Below are 18,274 nucleotides of genomic sequence, written 5' to 3' on the forward strand. Positions count from 1 at the left end.
TTTTTAAGTTGAAAAATACCTTGTTTATAATCCTTGGGACCAGGGAGACCCCGGAAGGTACATGTGACCAAACATCCATGGGGCTTTAGCCCCTCTTTTGCTTGAGCTTTTCCAAGTACACTTGCAGGGACTTCTGGATAGAGTCTCGGGAGATGAAGCTGACGAAATACTGGATGTCAGCCTCCCGCTGCTTGATCAGGTTGTCTGCTGTGGCCTTCCGCATCATGCTCTTGGTCAGCTGCCGAGAATGGTCTAAAGAAAATGGGGCTACTCGTGAATTCACCTTCAGAGAAAGTGGGGCCACTCCTGCTGTTCTACACTTTCTGCAGGTGTTGAAACACAGGCTCTCAGAAAAATCACAGATAAAGCTGGGTGTCTTAGCATTTGGGCAGCTATGGTGGGATGGGGAGTTCAAGGTCAGTCTGAAATGAACACCTTGTCAAAACAAACAAAAATACAGCATAGAAGCAGACAGGAGGGAGCTGTAAGAGTGTTATTGCTGCTGCTCAGACAGGCTCTCCAGGGTGGTCTTAACTTGTAGGTGTTTTTCAGCCCCTTGAGTGCTAGGATTACAGTCACATGCCACTATGCCTGCCTGCCTTTAAAAAAACAAACAAACAAAAACCAGGTACGACCTTTTAAAGATTTATTTATTTATTATGTATACAGTGTTCTGCCTGCTTATATGCCTGTAGGTCACAAGAGGGCACCAGATCTCATTATAGATGGCTGTGAACCACTATGTGGTTGCTGAGACTTGAACTCAGGACCTCTGGAAAAGCAGTCAGTGCTTTTAACCTCTGAGCCATCTCTCCCAATTCAAAAATTTTTTTACCGTCATTTTTAGGGCTGGGCACACAGGTCAGTGGTAGAGAACATGCACAATGCCCTGAATTCGATCTCCAGCACCTCAAATAACCAATATACCATTTTCATTGAATTGTATTATTGACCACATTTCTGTATCAGTAGATACTTGCTTGTGGATGTAGAGACTGGCTACTTGGCTCCATAAGAGAAGACTCCAAGGAGGTCTACCTAGAAGGCTTTTTTTTTTTTTTTTAAGGGAAATTCAAAAGAATACTTTGTAACATTTGGGACATAGTGTCTTAACTGGTGGTACATGCCTGTATCTCAACATGGAGGAGTAGAGGCACGGGGATTCCAAATTTGAAGACATGGGTTAAATAGGTTGCTTCAGGGAAATCTTAGCTACACAGTGAGACCCTGTCTTAAAAGAATCAAAAATCAAAGTCTTGGTGTCCCTGCAGTCTCGCGGGGTGCAGTTGTGTTCCTGATGGCTTCCCCTTCTCTACGAGCCCTGCTCCACAGCAGCACGGAAGCAGATAAACAGCACAGCCTACGTTCACAGAACCTGACTTGGGAGAACTTTTGATTTCACCAGGATGGAGGACCAGAATGGGAAAGGTGACCCATCTTCCTTTAACCACTTGCCCCAAAGCTGCCCGCTGCTTGCTTCTCACCTGGAATGGCCAACCACTGGGCCATCACTGCGCGAGTCTTGCTGAATACCTGGTCCTCGGGCACCACCTCGTCCACCACACCCACCTTGAGGGCCTCTGCTGGTGGGAAGAGCATCCCCAGCTGAAGGGCACGTTCTGCTGCGCGGTGCCCAATGGTGTTCACAAAGTTGTCTTTGAACCTGGAATGAAGATATCCTTCACCTCTATGCTGGTGGGGGTAGGAGGGATATATGTTATCAAGTAGAGTATGAGTGCAGTCCCTTGTCTTACCAGGAGGGGGCAACAATGCCCAGCAGGGTCTCATTTAATCCTATGGTGTACTTGGGGTTGTCAGCCATAATCCTGTAGTCACAGGTAAGAGCTATGAGGCAGCCTCCAGCTGGAGAGGCACCCTGTACAGAGAAGCAGAGCCTTAGTCTGTAGGTGTTCCACCGGTTCCTAGTAATATTCCCTAAACAGGGCTGAGGGTTGGCATAAGCTCTTGGCACTGCGCTGATCTGGGCCAAGTCTGCCCCATAGGTATGTAAACTGAGACTGGCCACCCAGGGACCACCAGCGGAGATCTTAAGAGGCGTAAGTTTTACCCATGGGCTCAAAGGCCTTGACATGTGGCTCTTTAGCTTTTATGGGGCCAAAAAATAACTCTTAGGACAGCGAGTTGCCTCTCCCTTTCTAGCTTTTATCTGATGCTAATGTTCAAAATGAGTATTTAGACAGAGCTGTAAGGCCATGAAGCTGTTCCTGGCAGTCAGTCCTAGCAGGATGCCTAGCAGAACCCCAAATGGCAGTGTCTGCAATGCGTGCACCCTAGTGTCCCATGCTGAGACAGATCATCAGTGTCCCTTCCCCAGGCTTGTGTATCTCTAAACTCACCTTCTCTCTTCACCCCCCCCCCATTTTGCTCCCGTAGCTCTGATCCTCAGAGAACCCCGCTTATTTTTTTCATTTCTTTTTGTGTTATTTTTCCCCCCAAGACAAGGTTTCCTGTGTAGTCCTGGCTGTCCAGGAACTCACTCTGTAGACCAGGTTGGCCTCTGTGTTGGGATTCAAGGTGTGCATCACCACCACCACCCCACAAGAACCCTGTTTTTATTAAGCTGAACCCCAATCCTTTCTCTACTGCTCTCTCTTTCCAAGGTCAGGTCAGAATATCACTTCCGAAGTGTTGATCTGTTCAGGGCTCATTCCAGCCCACCAGGCCCTGGTCCCACCCAAGTGGCTTTTTTCTGCTAGGTCTATCTGGCCCAGGAAGGTCAGCGCCTGAGTGTCCCCAGGGGGTGGGTGGGGGCACTCACATTGATGGCGGACATTATGATCAGCTTGGACAAGTAGAGCCTCAGCCACAGCTCCTGCACAGCCTTCCAGTACTCAGCGTAGTGGGCTGGGTTCCGGCCGTACATCTCCGTCAAGTCTAGGCCGGCTGAGAAAATACCCGGGCAGTCCTGCCAGGAGAAGCCAGGATCATGTTCGACCAGTAAGAAGCCGCTTCCAAGGAGTCAGAACTGAGAGTGTCGAGGACTTGGCCTGGACCCTCCCCTGGACTGACTCTACTCTCTGGAAGCTTCAAACTGGAAAGGACAGAACAGGTTAAGGGGGGTGCTGCTCAGAGACACGCATGTACCAGGCCGGCCGACACCAAGCACACCTCTCTGTGCTCAGTTCCGTCATTCAGCCACGCGTTCCCATCTACCTCCCAAGGCCAGGCGAGGGCAGTGCTGGGGCAGAAGGAACTGAAGAATCGCAGAGCCACACATGTGGGTCCTCAGTTTGATGTCTCAGGTCTGACACAGCCACCAGAGCAGGCGTGAGGAGGACACAGCTGGAGGAGGAGCCAGTGAGGTACAGGAGAGCAATAGGGACCAAGCCTCGTGTCAGGGTCAGCACCAAATCCTGGGAAATAGCTCAGAAGCTTCTAGGTGAGCAAATGTACTTGAGGATGTCCCTCTGCATGGGTTCTTAGTCGGGACTGAGTTCATGGGTGGGAGATCTGGTGCAGGGCAACACCTGCTCCAGGAAGAACCCAACAGCACCCCTGTCAGGAGCTGAGGGAGTGGACACAGACATCCAGCCTCATGATCTTGGAGTCATAGTGCAGCTGAGTCCTTTTTTCTTGGACACGAACGGATGCACAATACTTGTGGTTTCATAAAATGCACCCCTCTTCCGCAATGTAACAGAGACAACTATGCTAGATTTAGATGCTACCCCCGACCCCCAGGTCTCTGTGTAACTCTGACTGTCCTGGAACTATGTAGACCAGGCTGGCCTCGAACTCAGAGATCCACCTGCCTCAGCCTTCCACGGGCTGGGATTAAAGGAGTGCACCACTGTGCATGTCCAATTCAGATACTTCTAATGAGAATGGGTACGATGGACCTGTGGGTCGTCTTCACCTTGGGCAGAGGATGACAGAAGGGACCAGGCTAAGAGGACAATGGTCATGTGGAATAACAACAGGCGCCACAAAACATTTGGTCTTGGTGGTGAGCGTCTGTGATCCCAGCGCTTGGAAGGCATCGGCAGATTTAGGTTTTATTTATTCTTTTTTAAATATTTATTCATTTATTATGTATACAATATTCTGTCTGTGTGTATGCCTGTAGGCCAGAAGAGGGCACCAGATCCCATTACAGATGGTTGTGAGCCACTATGTGGTTGCTGGGGATTGAACTCAGGACCTCTGGAAGAGCTGGCAATGCTCTTAACCTCTGAGCCATCTCTCCAGCCCGCTTTTCTTTATTCTTAAATTGTTTATTTACTTATGGACCTTTTGTTTTTTTGAGACAGGGTTTCTCTGTAGTTTGGAGCCTGTCCTGGAGCTAGCTCTGTAGACCAGGCTGGCCTCAAACTCACAGAGATCCACCTATCTCTGCCTATCAAGTGCTGGGATTAAAAGCGTGCGCCACCACTGTCTGGCAAATTTTATTTATTTTACGTGGTTGTTTTGTCTGCATGTGCCTTGTGCCTTCAGAGGCCAGAAGACCCGGGTGTTGAATCCCCTGGGACCGTAGTTACAGAGGGTTGTGAGTCACCTTGTGGGTGCTAGGAACTGAACCCAGGTCCTCTGTAAGAGCAGCCACTGAGCCATCTCTCTAGCCCTCAGCGGCAGATTTTGTGTGAAGGAAGATGAAGCAGTACTACTGGTCATCCCAAATAGATCTGAAGAGTCAGCCCGTTTCTGGGATCTGGAAAGACAATCCAATTGTTGGGTGAAGAGCAGCTGTCCGAGCCACATTCCAGTGCTTACCTCTAGCATCTGTGAGTACGGCCTGTGCAGGCAGAGTCTAATGTTTATTCCTAGGAACAGCAATATAAGCTTTTGACTTTTTGCTCCTTCATTCCTCCTCCTGGCATCATCAGTAGCAGAAGCCGCAGTAGGAAGCAGCTGAACCCTTTATTCCCCATTAGCTGGAAATCCAGCCCCCTTGCAATGAATTATAAAAAGACCCAGCCTATATTAATTTGCGGTCGAGGATGTGTTTATGTTCTTTTTCACAGAAAGAAAATAAAAGCTGGATGAGATGACTGCAAAGACAGTGAAGGAGTGGCAGACCTGATGACGTCATAGCTGCAAACGCCCCACAGAGAGGAGTGCCTGGAGGACACTCTACACTGCAGGGTGCCATGCCATGCTGCTCTGAGGGACAGATGCTGAGCTGCTTCCAGACACCTGGGACACAGGCAGACCCAGAGCTCTGCTGAGAGGACCTGACCGCGGTGACTACAATTTTCTGCAGTTTGAATCTTGTTTGCTTTGGAGCTGAGATGCAGACTGAACATTTGACTGTTTTAATTTCTGGAACACAGAACTCATTTTGGTTAAAATATTGAACCTGAGAACTAAGACCTAGGCTTTCCCTTCAGGGAAAGAAAGACTCAAAATAAGAAATGACTGAAACCCTTCTTCAGTTAAGATGGGGGCAGCCTAAGGGTGTAACTGCTATTCAGAGACAGGAACTAGTATTTGATAACAGCAATGTCATCTCAACTCAGGTGTTTCTCTTCTCTTTAAATAGGAGACTATAGCCTTTGGGAGCATGACTATTCATGAAGCATTATAATTTATCCTGACAAGAAAGCATGGCTCCACAACCCAGAGCACAAAAAGTATCTCTCTCCATTAATCTTTCCTTCACAGAGATCAGCAGTCAATGACGGGTTTAAAGCTTCTTCTTCCCAGATGCCTAAGACAGGGGTTTGCATATATGAATGCCTGTTCCAAAGACAGGAAAATCTGGGTAAATGAAGAGGTCTTTGCCCATGCCAGGCGTGATCGTTCTGTCCTGTTGCAGAAGCACAGGCTTTATTAAAATTAATAAGAGAGAGTGGATTGTGGCCCATATTTCTATATGGTGTGGCAGCCAGGCTCTGAAGCCATAGGCCCCACCTGAGGTGGTCACATAGCCTTCCAGACAGGCTGTCTCTGCCCTAACAAAGGGTCAGGATGTTGTTCTGCTCCCTTCTTTGTAATTTGGAGGATGCATGATAGAGATGCTGATTCAAGCCCATGTGCCAGCTAGCATACACAGCAGACAGGTAGATGTGGATGTGACTAAAAGTCATTCACCTGGTTACCTAGGGAACAGAATACTAATGTATTTCCCCTCAGTTAAGTTTTGGAATAAAGACTGTTTGGAGAAAAAAACGAGAGGAATTCTTCAGGATGTGAACTCAGGACTTCATGAGGGATCACTGAGAATCTCTCTCCTGATAAAGCCATGTGGGTTGTGTCTTTATTCCCATACCTCCATGCCAGTCCAGAGAGGGTTTGGTCGAGAGAAATAACTGAGGGTCCGGGCTAGCACCGGACCCCGACACAGCCCACACAGGAACACACAGACCTAGTTCCTCCTTTCATCTATCCTGGGCGCAACTAACTTTATTACTACCTCCATTAGTATGAAACCGCCAGCCATAACACAGTATCAAACCCCCTTATTCACATGATCTGTCCTAATTACAGCAGCTCTTTCCCCTCTCCCTCCTGGTCCTTGCTGCAGGAATTTCTGCACTCTTAATTGCCAGAAACTTAAATGCAACCTTCTTTGATCCTGCTGAAGGGAGACACCCAATTTTCTAGCAACACCTTTTCTCATTTTCAGCCAATCAGAAGTTTACATTTTCATCCTTTCAGGTTTCAGCATTATTTCCCATTACTTATTATTCAGGCATAAAAGAACCACTCGGATATATAGGAACACTTTGAGCTAAATCTATTGATTTTTTATTATTTATCTTATGAACTTACCATGTATTCCCTGTAGGCCTTGCCACAGACACTTGCCACAGTTATTGCTACTCCAGCTAGAGCTTCTGCTGACTTGCTACACTTCATAGAGGAAACATTTTACTGCTACACCAAGAGCCCTAGGTTTTGTTTTCCTATTCCTATTTCCTGTGGTAGTTTGAATGTAATTGGTTCCTATAATCTCATAGGAAGTGGCACTATTCGGAGGTGTGGCTTTGTTGCAGTAGGCATGGCCTTGTTGGAGGAAGTGCATCACTGTGGAGGTGGGCTGAAAAGTCTCCTATATGCTCAAGCCACACTTAGTGCCTCAGACCACTTCCTGTTGCCTGCAAGTCAAGGTGTAGGACTCTCAGCTCCTTCTTCCAGCATCATGTCTACCTGTATGCCACTATGTCACACCATAATGATAATGGACTAAACCTCTGACACTGTAAGACACTCAATTAAATGTTTTTCCTTTTATAAGCATTTCCGTGGCTGTGCATCTCTTCACAGCAACAGGAACCCTAGGACAGGGGCCTCACTGGAACTGTTCTATGCACCTCTTTACTTGATATTACACTCACTTCCACTGTCGTCTTTGCTATTATGGCTGGTTTTGTCCATGGATTTCCACGTTTCTCACGGGATAGCAAGAGCTCGTTTCTCATCACATCTGTAGTAGTAAACGTGACATTTTTCCTCACCATTTTCTAGGGCTCTCAGGAATATCAGACACTGCTGACTGCCCAGACATTTGCGTCACATGAAAAGCTGTGTCCTCCCTAGGGTCTTCCATTCACAGATGGCTTTTATTATAATCTTTACAATCTGAGAAGCCTTTGCCTCCCAACAAGCCATTCTCCCAATAGAACAAGCATCAACATTCCAGGGGCCCAATCAGTGCCCCAGTTACTAAGGGGCCTAGCCGGTTCCCAAAGCCTCCAGTGATCATTGGTTTTACCGTAAAGCAAACGATGACAAACAAACACGCGGGCAGTGACAACAAAAACTGAAGTCCCGAGCGTTCTGAGGCTTGGAGAACGGCAGAGTCCTGACACCGTAATACGCAAGGCTTGGTTCATGTGACTTTACTTCCTTCTATGATGCCATGGCGGGCCCGTGTGACACCCCTGAGGCCAGGAGGACTGATGTACTGAGTAGAGGAACTTCAAGAGAGTTAAGTGGAATAATTCCTGTAGGCGGTCAGCATCCACCTAGGTCACGAGCAGGCACAAGGCCGGAAGGCCTGGGGCGGGAGACTTCAGTTACAATAAATGATTCTGTAATGAAGGCCTTTCTATACAATAGGGTGCAGTGGCCTTGGTATTTCACGCCATCATTGATACATGGTAAGAGTGTTTGCTAAGGCCTAAGGACAGTCAGATAAAAGAGTTGAAATGGGATCACATTACTAGGGCAGAGAGCGCTCCAGTTAGTGGTACTGGGCTTGGGTGAACTATGTGCTACACGCGTGTTTGGTGGATCATATGAGTTACCACGTAAAAAAGGCTAGCTAGGATAGAAACATAGGCTTAAATACGGGCTACTGTGACTTCTCGGACGGGCCGTTATAAGAATAATGAACGTAATTGCGGCAGTTGGTAGGCTAATGCTTATCAACGCTAATGAAGCACCGCCAATTAGGTGCGGTAAAAGGTGGCCCGCGGTGACATCAGCGGGGAGGCAAACTGCTAAGGCTGTGGGCTGAATAAATAAACCAACAGTTGCAATGATAATAAGCGCAGGAATTAATGAGACAGGAGTCTGGCGGCCTTTGTCCAGGGAAGTGACCGCTTCCCTGCTGGTCAGCCTGACCCTTTGGGGCTTGAGGACTTTTAGCTTCCCGTACCTTTACTGACCATGATGCTAAGACACACTACTGGCCGGTGGTCCATGCTGGTCTCCGTGTCACTGCGGCATACAGCACAGGGAGACGCCTAGACTTCACGCCTACTTTGAAAGGTAGTGGCCCTGTCCTTCCCCCTTAAAAGGGGGCTGAGGAAGTACCATGACGGGACACTTGCTCAATATTCAGATGACCCTGGGTTTAATCTCCAGCATCACCCACTGCCTGCCAAAACAAACAAAAAACCCAAAAAATCCCAAACCATTCTTTACTGGGAGCTGGAGATGCAGCGCAGATGGTGGAGGGCCTGCCGAGCATCCACCAAGGCCTGGGTTTGGTTCTCACACCTCCCGGGCTGGCGCAGTGGCGCTCTGGCCTTGACCACACAGCATGCTGGAGTCTAGCCTGGGGTATGGTAACCTAATTCAAACAATGGGAACAAAGGGGCTGAAACGACCTGGCTCCACATCTGACTCCTGGCACGGAAGAGGGCAGGGGGCGGATGCTCTGACTTCCTTGCCCACTGCATGGCTCCCCTCACTTCAGTGGCGCTGCTCTCACCAGTGCTGCTCCCGGCATGCGCCAGCTCATGCAGGCAACGCCCAGGGTCCCCTCCAGAATACAGATGGCAGAAGAATTTGCCCCCTGATACCTGACCTAAGATGACCTTTGGGGAAGCAAGCACACACTCTCAAGGTATGTATCTTGCTGGGAGTAGTTCAGGTACCAGCAGCTCGTGAGGGGTGGGGCCCCGGGATACATTTGCTAATGACTAAGTGACCTTAGGTGGCTCCAGGGAGGACAAAGTGCCCACAGAGACTGCTCGGCAGGTTCACAGGGATAGCCCCGGCCTGGTACACACCTCATCCGCTGGGAACCTGCTCCTCAGGACACCGTGTCCTAGAAGCCCACAGTGGTGATCAGGGTTGCTGGGGGCTCCATGCCCTGTAAGGTCAGGGCTGGGTGTGTGTGTGTGTGTGGCTTGAACAGGCACCTACCGAAGTGAGGATGACACCACGGAACGTCTTGTCATTCTCTAGTTTCTCCAGGCTGATGACAAGCTCTGTCAGAAACTCCAAGCTCAGGGAGTTCACTGGGGGGTTCTTGAACTTCATCACTGCAACTCCTAGTTCAAAAAAGAGGGGATCCTCAAAAAGTGCTCAGTCCAGGCAACCCCCGGCCACCCCCGGCCCTCAGTCTGTCTAAGGGAGTTACAGAATTTGGGGTTTAGCACCCGGGAGGCTAAAGCAAAGACAGGTGGATCTCTGTGAGTTAGAGACCAGCCTGGTTGACAGGGCTACACAGAGAACCCCTGACTCATTTTAAAAAACAAAACAAAACAAAAACCCAAAAGCAACTCCGCCCCCCAAAAAACCCTCCCAAAAACAACCACAAAAAAGTTCAGGCAGGAGCCTGGCATGGTGGTGAGCACACCTCTGATCCCAGCACTCAGGAGGCAGAGGCGAGCAGAGCTCTGACTTTTGATGCCAGCCTGAGCATCAGAACAAGTTCCAAGACACTAGGACTACATAGAGAAACCTGTCTTGAAAAACACACAAACAAACAAAGTTCAAGCAGGGGCTAGCAAGATGGCTCAACAGGTGAAGTACTAGATTTGGGAATTCTGGTTTCCAGTGAGGTTGTAGATAGTAAGTCCTGTCTGCCCTTGGAGCCTCGATCTGCTATCTTTGCTTCTCAGAGATCTCAAATCCCCTAAATAATCTCACTAGTCTCTGTCTCGAGGACCTAGGACCGTGTCACTAGCCCTCGTGAGAACAAAGGTTCTGGAGCTGCCTGTAGTACTCGGGACATATGGCCAGCCAAGCGTATGTCAACTCTTGGATGACCCATCGCATACTAAGGCAGGCGGAAGGGACCTGGAGACAGACACCGAGGTCTAGGGGGTAGGATATCACCACCAAGAACAACTCTTGCTCCTTGTCATTACTCTTCAGCAGCCATTGCACCCTAAAAGGCAGACCTAGGGGAGAGGTGTGTTGCTCCCCTAGCTGGAGGCACAAAGCTAAATTTGCCAGAAATTGCTACTTCCACTGAGGGCGGCTGCAGTGGAGAACCTACGGCCTGCAAAGTTAGGACTACTGAGGCAGGCACAGGTCACTCAGGCCGTCAGCACTACTCAAGGATAAAGCATGATTTAAAACATTTTGTTTGTCAGATGGTGGTAGCGTTCACCTTTAATCCCAGCACTTGGGAGGCAGAGGCAGGTGGATCTCCGTGAGTTCGAGGCCAGCCTGGTCTACAGAGTGAGTTCCACGACAGCCAGGGCTACACAGAGAAACCTTGTCTCAGAAAACCAAAACATTTTGCTTTGCTTTTGAGGCTTTGAACTCAATTCTCTCACCCCGGCTCTCTGCCTGTTGGAGAGACAGGTGTACGGCAGGACCCTCGGTCTAACAGCCGCTTCTGACTGGAGTTACAAAGCTCACATTCAGAAGCCGTACAACCAAGCTAGGTGAGTTGACAGCCAAGATGGTGGCCAACCGGTCCCTGAGAAATTCTGAACTGTAATCCCCCTCACAGAGGCATACACAGAGACATAAATAAATTTTGAAATTAAATTAAATGTACAATAAAGCATTATCCATCCATCCATCCATCCATCCATCCATCCATTCATCCATCCATCCATCCATCTATCCAAGGCTACAGAGAAACCCTGTCTCAAACAAACCAGAAACAAGTGAATGAATAAATAAGACAAAGAACTGTACAATCTAGTTACCAGAAAAAAAATCAACTCCCCCCATTAAAAACCTAAAACCAACTCATATCTTACGATTACAATTTCGTGTTAAGCTGTCCTTGGCTACTGCAGCCCACAGACTACACGGTGGACACTCTTGAAAACTATGATCTTAAATATAGGCTTGATAAAGTCCCAAACCTCAAAAGAAGTGCACAACCAGGCGCTGGGCGGGACATTCTGGATGCCCCATTTCTGCCTCAGTGTACCTTTAAGGTCCTTTTGTTTTGTTTTGTTTTGTTTTCGAGACAGGGTTTCTCTGTGTAACAATCCTGGCTTTCCTGGAACTTGGTTTGTAGACCAGGCTGGGCTTGAACTCACAGAGATCCACCTGCCTCGGCCCCTGAGTGCTGGGATTAAAGGCTGCGCCACCACTGAACAGCTCAGATCCTTTCTTTCAAATTCATCCAGTCCAGAGGCAGGAGACAAGTTCTGTGGCACTTTAGGCTCCCTCGGTAAGAGCTTCAGGAGAGGAATCACTGAGACTCACCTGAGCACAAACCTTGGGGCCCAGGCAGATGGACTAGTCTACATGACAGGCACCAGAAAGTAGCTAGTAGTCCCACCTGCTGCACTGGTTTGACAATAACAAGCCAGTTTTGATTGGACCAACATTCTCCACACAATCTTAACTTTTTTTTTTTAAAAAATTTTTAAGACAGGGTCTCATTATATAGTCTTGGCTAGCCTGGAACTTATTATATAGACCAGGCTGATCTCCAACTCATAGAGATCCACACATGCCTTTAATCCCAGCACTCGGGAGGCAGAGGCAGGCGGGTCTCTGAGTTTTAGGCCAGCCTGGTCTACAAGAGTTAGTTCCAGGATAGTCCCCCAAAGCTATAGAAAAACCCTGTCTTTAAAAAAGAAAGAAGACAGACAGACAGACAGACAGACAGACAGAAAGAAAGAAAGAAAGAAAGAAAGAAAGAGATTCACTTGCCTCTGTCTTCCAAGTACCGGGATTAAAGTTGTGTACCACCACTGCCTGGTCTGAAATTTTAACTTTTAAAAGAAGCAGGCAGACAGAGATCAATTTTACCTCAGTCAGGGCTATATAGTGAGGACCTGCCCACAAAACAAAACAACAAAACCCCCAAACAAACCCCAAAATAGGGGATCTGCTTTCATTTTCTATACAGAAAACAGAAAAACAAACAAAATATAAAAAAAAACCATAGCCGGGGGCTGGAGAGATGGCTCAGTGGTTAAGAGCATTGCCCGCTCTTCCAAAGGTCCTGAGTTCAATTCCCGGCAACCACATGGTGGCTCACAACCATCTGTAACGAGGTCTGGTGCCCTCTTCTGGCCTGCAGACATACACACAGACAGAATATTGTATACATAATAAATAAATAAATATTAAAAAAAAAACCAAAAAACCATAGCCATGTAGCTGGTCAGTGGTGGTGCACTTCCAATCACACATCTGCACCCTCATTCACACACATACACACCATACACACATGTAAAAGAAACAGAATAAAAGGAGTTGCCCACAAGCCAAAGGACATCACAGGATGAGGTAGGACCAAAGCCAGAAGATGCAGGGGAGACTCCCGCCTGGAGCTTCAGAGGATTGCAGTCCTTCCCGCCCCTGGTTTTGGACTTCTGCTCTTTAGAAATATGGCCGCCGTCATCTATATCATTAGTATGCTGTTTCTGTGTCCACTCAGACTGCCATGATTAGAAACCTACACTTTCAGACAGAAGCCCAGCAGTCCTGCCCTGGGGCCCTGAATGTCCCCATCTTTCCAGTATCCGCACCAGATGGCTATCTGATTTTGAAGGCTGGAGGTGGATGCTGTTCTGGCAAGAAACCTATTTTAGTTAGAAGGAAAGGGTTCCCTTGGTACGCCAAAACCTGAGGACACAAGCTGTTCCTCAGCTGCACTCTGAGCAGACTGCCCTAGGCGCCGAGTCTCAAGGACACCGAGGAGTTGACAGCAGAGCTGGCTCTGTGCCAGACTTTGGCGCCCTGAACGAGGACAGTGGGCAGAGTTCTACTGATTGTTCTTCCGTTTTCTCTGATTTGAATTTATCACTCTGTACAGGCAAGCCAAGTCTTCAGAGGAAGAGGGAACATCTCAGAACCAGGCGCACAAGGGCTTCTAGCGGAGCCCAGCTCACACTTCTGTAGCGGATACGGCGAATGCTGCCTGCCCTCCGCTATCCTCGGTACCCAGTGGTTCTGTTTGCAGCATGAAAGAAAAAACACGGTCCTATCTCCTGGAGCATTGCAGTCACTAACTACTTGCCTACAGAATTTGCAAAATAATCAAGAGGCATTTCCAGCTGAGGATCTGAGTGTCCAGGTGTCAATGAAGACCCTTCTCTGAGAATGAGGGCAAAGTCCTGGTGCCAAGTGGGTTCTTTTAAGACCTTTGACTTAAGTGGAAGAGGCAACTGTGACCCAGTTACAGGCCTATATAAAACAAACACTCCAGACTTAGTTGGGAGGAACATATCTGAAAAGCCCAGTATGGCAGTGGGCACTAGGGGAAAGGTAACAAGGCAAAAGGTGAAGACGAGCTAATGGAGAGAGTTTAGGTGAAGGCAGCCACCAAGCTCCCAGAGCAGGGTGAGTATTAGATACAATCTTCGTGAATGACGAGTTCAGCAGAATCTAAAATGAAACATAATTGCCCCTGATTTTTGGCACAATTGATTTGAGAAGTATGCTAATCAGAAGTGCCTGCCAGCAACACTGGAGAAGCATGAAACAGATCGGAGAATCCATTTTCACATGGACACTTGTCACGTGAACCTTTGCCAGACAGACCCTGCATCCACTCTGGAAGAAGCTCCTTTCTGTGCCAGCAAAGTTCACACCCAGGGTTTCTGTACTGGTGGCTAAAAGTGTAATGAGAGGGGCTAGCCAGACGGCTGAGGGGTCAGTCTGAGCATTTAATCCCAGCACTAGGAAGGCAGGGGCAGGTGGATCTCTGTGAGTTCGAGGCCAGCCTGGTCTGCAGAGCAAGTTCCAGGACAGCCAGGACTACACAAAGAAATCCTACAGAGAGACCTTATCTTGAAACACCCCCCCCCACTACCCCGCAAAATAATACTGGCTGCTTTTCTAGAGTACCTGGGTTTGAGTCCCAGCAGCCACCTGGCAGCTCACAACTGTCTCTAACTTCAGTTCCAGGGGATTTAACAGCTTTTTTGGCTTTCACAGTACTGTACAAACTACAGGCAGGTTAAAAAAAGAAAAGAAAAGAAACCTATATACATAAAATAAATTGTTAAAAAAATGTGCAAACATTTGTGATCCCAGAACTTGGGAGGCAGAGGCAAATGGGTTAGGTTCAAGGTCAGTCTCAGTGACACAGTTACACAATGAGTTCGGGGCCAGGGTGGAATAAATGAAATCCGTCTCAAACAAGAAAAAAAACAAAAACTCATAAACTAAAGGGACATATGGGCTTTTCTATTTTGCCCTTGAACTGGAGGTAACACTCTATTTTTAAAACCAAAATAAAAAAAAAAATAAATAAAACCAAAATAAATAAAATAAAACCAGTTGCTATTTTACCTTTTTTACAAGAGATATACACAAACACACACACATATATGCGCACACACATACACACATACATATGCTACTCACATATGCTAAAATCGTGATAAAATACATGTTATTAAGCCCAACTGTCTAGCCACCTCTAAGTGTATAATCCAGTGGCTTTAGCATGGTATAGAGTTGTTACTCTACCCATTCTGATATTTTTATTTATCTATTTGTTTATTTATTTTTTTGGTACTGTTATTACACCCAAGGCCTGGCAAATGCTAGGGAAATAGCACCTCTCCAGCCCTCTAATATTTTAAAATGTGTGTTTCTAGGGCATCTGAGAGACGTAAAGATCTGTCACAAAACCGATTCTTTCAAGATCTGCACCGACTACTGTTGGACTCATCAGGCTGAGCCCCAGCCCCTCCTCACTCCATGCCAGCAGCACCATCACACGGGAACCCAGACCTTGACCTGAGAGTCTCCGTGGGAGGCTTCCTTCCTCTACAGGTGTCAATACTTTGTGTTGAGAGGCCAGGGTCAGGGTCAGCATGGGATCCTAAGCTCTGTGTCCAGCTGTGTTCAGTTTCCTAAGCTTTTCTTCCAGAAACTCACTGTCTACCTGACCCGGAAAAATCCCACCTTTTTTCTCCCTGCATCCTTAGAGTAGCATTTCATTTGTATTTTAATAAATGAAGCTTGCCTGAGGATCAGAAAAGTAAAACACCCACACTGGTCAGCCTTACAGACCAGGCAGCAATGACATACACCTTTAACCCCTGTAGCCACACTAGCTTGCCATAAAAACTGGGTGGTAGTGGTACGCGCCCTTAATCCCAGCCTTTGAGAGGATTCTAAGGGAAGAGGCAACTCAGTCTCATTCTGAGGTTTCCTGAAGGCAGGGTCACCATTTTCAGACTGAGGTCGAGGTAAGAGCCAGTGGCTGGCTGCTTTGCTTTTCTGGTCTTCAGGCTGAATCCCAATGTTTCTGGTTTTTTATTAATTGTGCTTCACGTCCTCACTTTAAAACAAAACCCCAGGAAAAACAGGCACTATATGTAGCCCAGGCTGACCTCAACTTCACCATCCTCCTGCTTCAGCCTTTTGAAGGGTTTCCCAGGCACTCGGATGGGGTGGGGGCAGGGAGTGACCCTACTTGCAGCTTCCAACTTTAACTAGGAAAATAGTTGCTGGGGTCTGTGCCATGAGCCAGTGTTTGGAAACTATTCCAATCATTTTTCATGTTGGTTTTTAGGAGTAGCACATTGGTACATTTTCTTTCTTTTCTTCTTCTTCCTTTTCTTCTTTTTTTATAATTTATTTCACTTTATGTGCATTGGTGGGAAGGTAACAGATCCCCTAGAACTGAAAGACAGTTGTGGGCTGCTCTGTGGGTGCTGGGAATTGAACCTGGGATCTCTTAACTGCTGAGCCATTATCTCTCCAGGCCCCATGTAGGATTTTTTTTTTAAAAGGAGAGAGGGAGGGGGTAAGGGGAGAAGGATGGAGAGGGTGAGGGAGAAGACCCATAGAAGCTGGAATGATGCTTTCTTTTTTTTTAATATTTATTTATTATGTATACAATATTCTGTCTGTGTGTATGCATGCAGGCCAGAAGAGGGTACCAGACCCCATTACAGATGGTTGTGAGCCACCATGTGGTTGCTGGGAATTGAACTCAGGACCTTTGGAATAGGAGGCACTGCTCTTAACCTCTGAGTCATCTCTCCAGCCCCCCCCCCATGTAGGATTTTTGAGACACTTAGCTTCAGTAGGATTTACAAGCATGAGCCATAAAGCAGGCTACAATCATTTTTTGTTTGTTTTTAAATAATTAATTTTATTTTATGTGCATTTGGTGTGAAGGTGTCAGATCCCAAGGAACTGGACTTACAGACAGTTGTGAACTGTCATGTGGGTGTTGGGAATTGAACCTGGGTCCTCTGGAAGGATAGCCAGTGCTCTTAACCTTTGAGCTATTTCTCCAGCCCCCTACAACTGTTTTTAACTAATAGTTTAGGTAATAGACCATAACTTTAAAAACTTTAACCAAAACTTTAAAAGCTAAGCCGGGCAGTGGTGTGGCACACGCCTTTAATCCCAGCACTCGGGAGGCAGAGGCAGAGGCAGGCAGATCTCTGAGTTTAAGGCCAACCTGGTCTACAAAATGAGATCTTGGACAACCAGGGCTACACAGAGCAATCCTGTCTTAAAAAACAAAACAACCCTTGTGCAGTGGTAGTGTACGCCTATAATCCCAGCACTCGGGAGGCAGAGGTAGGCGGATCTTTGTGAGTTCGAGGCCAGTCTAGTCTACAAGAGCTAGTTCCAGGACAGGCTCCAAAGTTACAGAGAAACCCTGTCTGGAAATAAAACAAAAACTTGAAAATTCACACGTTTTGTCATTCAAACCACTCTGTGTGATATTAAGTTTTAAACTGAAAATGAGTTTACATGAGTTTTTTTCTCATTGCTTTTGGAAATTCAAAGTGCTCAACACTTGACTTCACACCGAAGGTGTAGCCTTGGGGCTTCTGAGCGGGAGGGCGCGCGGTCCCCACCCCGTCACTCACCTGCCTTGTCCTCCGTCTCCACCAGCACCCGCTTGTTAGCGAAGCGCCGCGCGCCGTCCAAGGCCTCCCTGCGCCCGAGGCGGGATCCTATGAACAGCCCGGAGCACCGTTAGCAAGCTTGCCAGCCTCTCGCCACCACCGCCCACGAACCCAGCCCGCTCCGGGGCCGTGCACCGGCTCCCCCTCCCTGACCACGCACCGGCGTGCAGCAGAACGCGTCTCGCAGCAGCCAGCGCCATCTTGGCTGTAGGCAGCGACCCAGCGAAGCCGCCAGCAGCCGGGCGCTGCAGACTCCTCCTCTTGGACCGGCCCTCCTCGTCCCTCCCCCAAGGTCAGGGGCTGCCGGGCACTCCCCAGCCTCCGGAGGACTGGGCGCGGCCAGCCTTCTGAGTCAGTAACTAGTTCTGGGTGAGCCCCCACCACCAGAGCAGCTGGCAGCACCAGGTAAAGAACGAGCTCGTGTCAAGGGTCGGGCACGGGGAGGGAGGTGCCCGGAGATTCGGGAGCATTTACCAAAGGTTCCTGCCAGCTGCCGGCTGGAGGGAAGGGGGCCAGATCTCACCCCTTCCAAAGGAGCTGGGATTAGGAACATAAACTAAGGCTGGCAGAATGGTTGCAGGGTGGTGAACAGATTTGCCTGGCTAACACGGAAGGCTGTCACCGTGGGTTTAAAACATACCCTCACAAGTGTGTTTTTGGGCTGGGTGGTGTGGCTCAAGCCTTTAATCCCAGAGGCAGGAAGACCTCTGGGAGCCAGTCTGGTCTACAGAGCAAATTCCAAGACCTCCAAGTTTATTTTTGTTTGTGTCAATACTGAAAGGCCACCTGTGTGGCATATGCACTGAGCGAGGGCAACCCAATGT

At 48.1% G+C, this 18,274-nt stretch overlaps 1 protein-coding gene and 1 long non-coding RNA gene across 2 annotated transcripts in view; one reads left to right on the forward strand and one right to left on the reverse strand.

Moving 5' to 3' along the window:
• On the reverse strand, nt 1-17,754 carry Eci1 (enoyl-CoA delta isomerase 1). The gene is made up of 7 exons (XM_048436280.3): nt 17,611-17,754; nt 17,412-17,498; nt 9,559-9,686; nt 2,780-2,926; nt 1,755-1,876; nt 1,485-1,663; nt 1-252 (listed from the first exon to the last, which is right to left on the reverse strand). Exons 1-7 carry the CDS (start codon nt 17,648-17,650, stop codon nt 86-88), a joined length of 870 nt encoding a protein of 289 aa, XP_048292237.1. The 5' UTR covers nt 17,651-17,754; the 3' UTR covers nt 1-85.
• The window catches only part of LOC148121028 (uncharacterized), a 7,419-nt gene continuing 6,869 nt past the window's right edge, over nt 17,725-18,274 (forward strand). Inside the window, exon 1 of the long non-coding RNA XR_015738914.1 lies at nt 17,725-17,855. This is a non-coding gene — a long non-coding RNA (uncharacterized LOC148121028). The remainder of the gene's footprint in view (nt 17,856-18,274) is intronic.

Source organism: Myodes glareolus, chromosome 9, assembly GCF_982192425.1.
Source record: "Myodes glareolus chromosome 9, mMyoGla1.1, whole genome shotgun sequence".
Taxonomy (NCBI): Eukaryota; Metazoa; Chordata; class Mammalia; order Rodentia; family Cricetidae; genus Myodes; species Myodes glareolus.

Excerpts from the sequence above, each read along its gene's own strand:
- Eci1 (XM_048436280.3), bottom strand. The coding sequence starts at position 17,650 with ATGGCGCTGGCTGCTGCGAGACGCGTTCTGCTGCACGCCG. Across the intron at positions 2,927-9,558 it reads GTGGTGTCATCCTCACTTCG|GACTGCCCGGGTATTTTCTC; the intron begins GTAGGTGCCTGT and ends TTCTCCTGGCAG. Across the intron at positions 1,664-1,754 it reads GGCATTGTTGCCCCCTCCTG|GTTCAAAGACAACTTTGTGA; the intron begins GTAAGACAAGGG and ends TCTTCATTCCAG.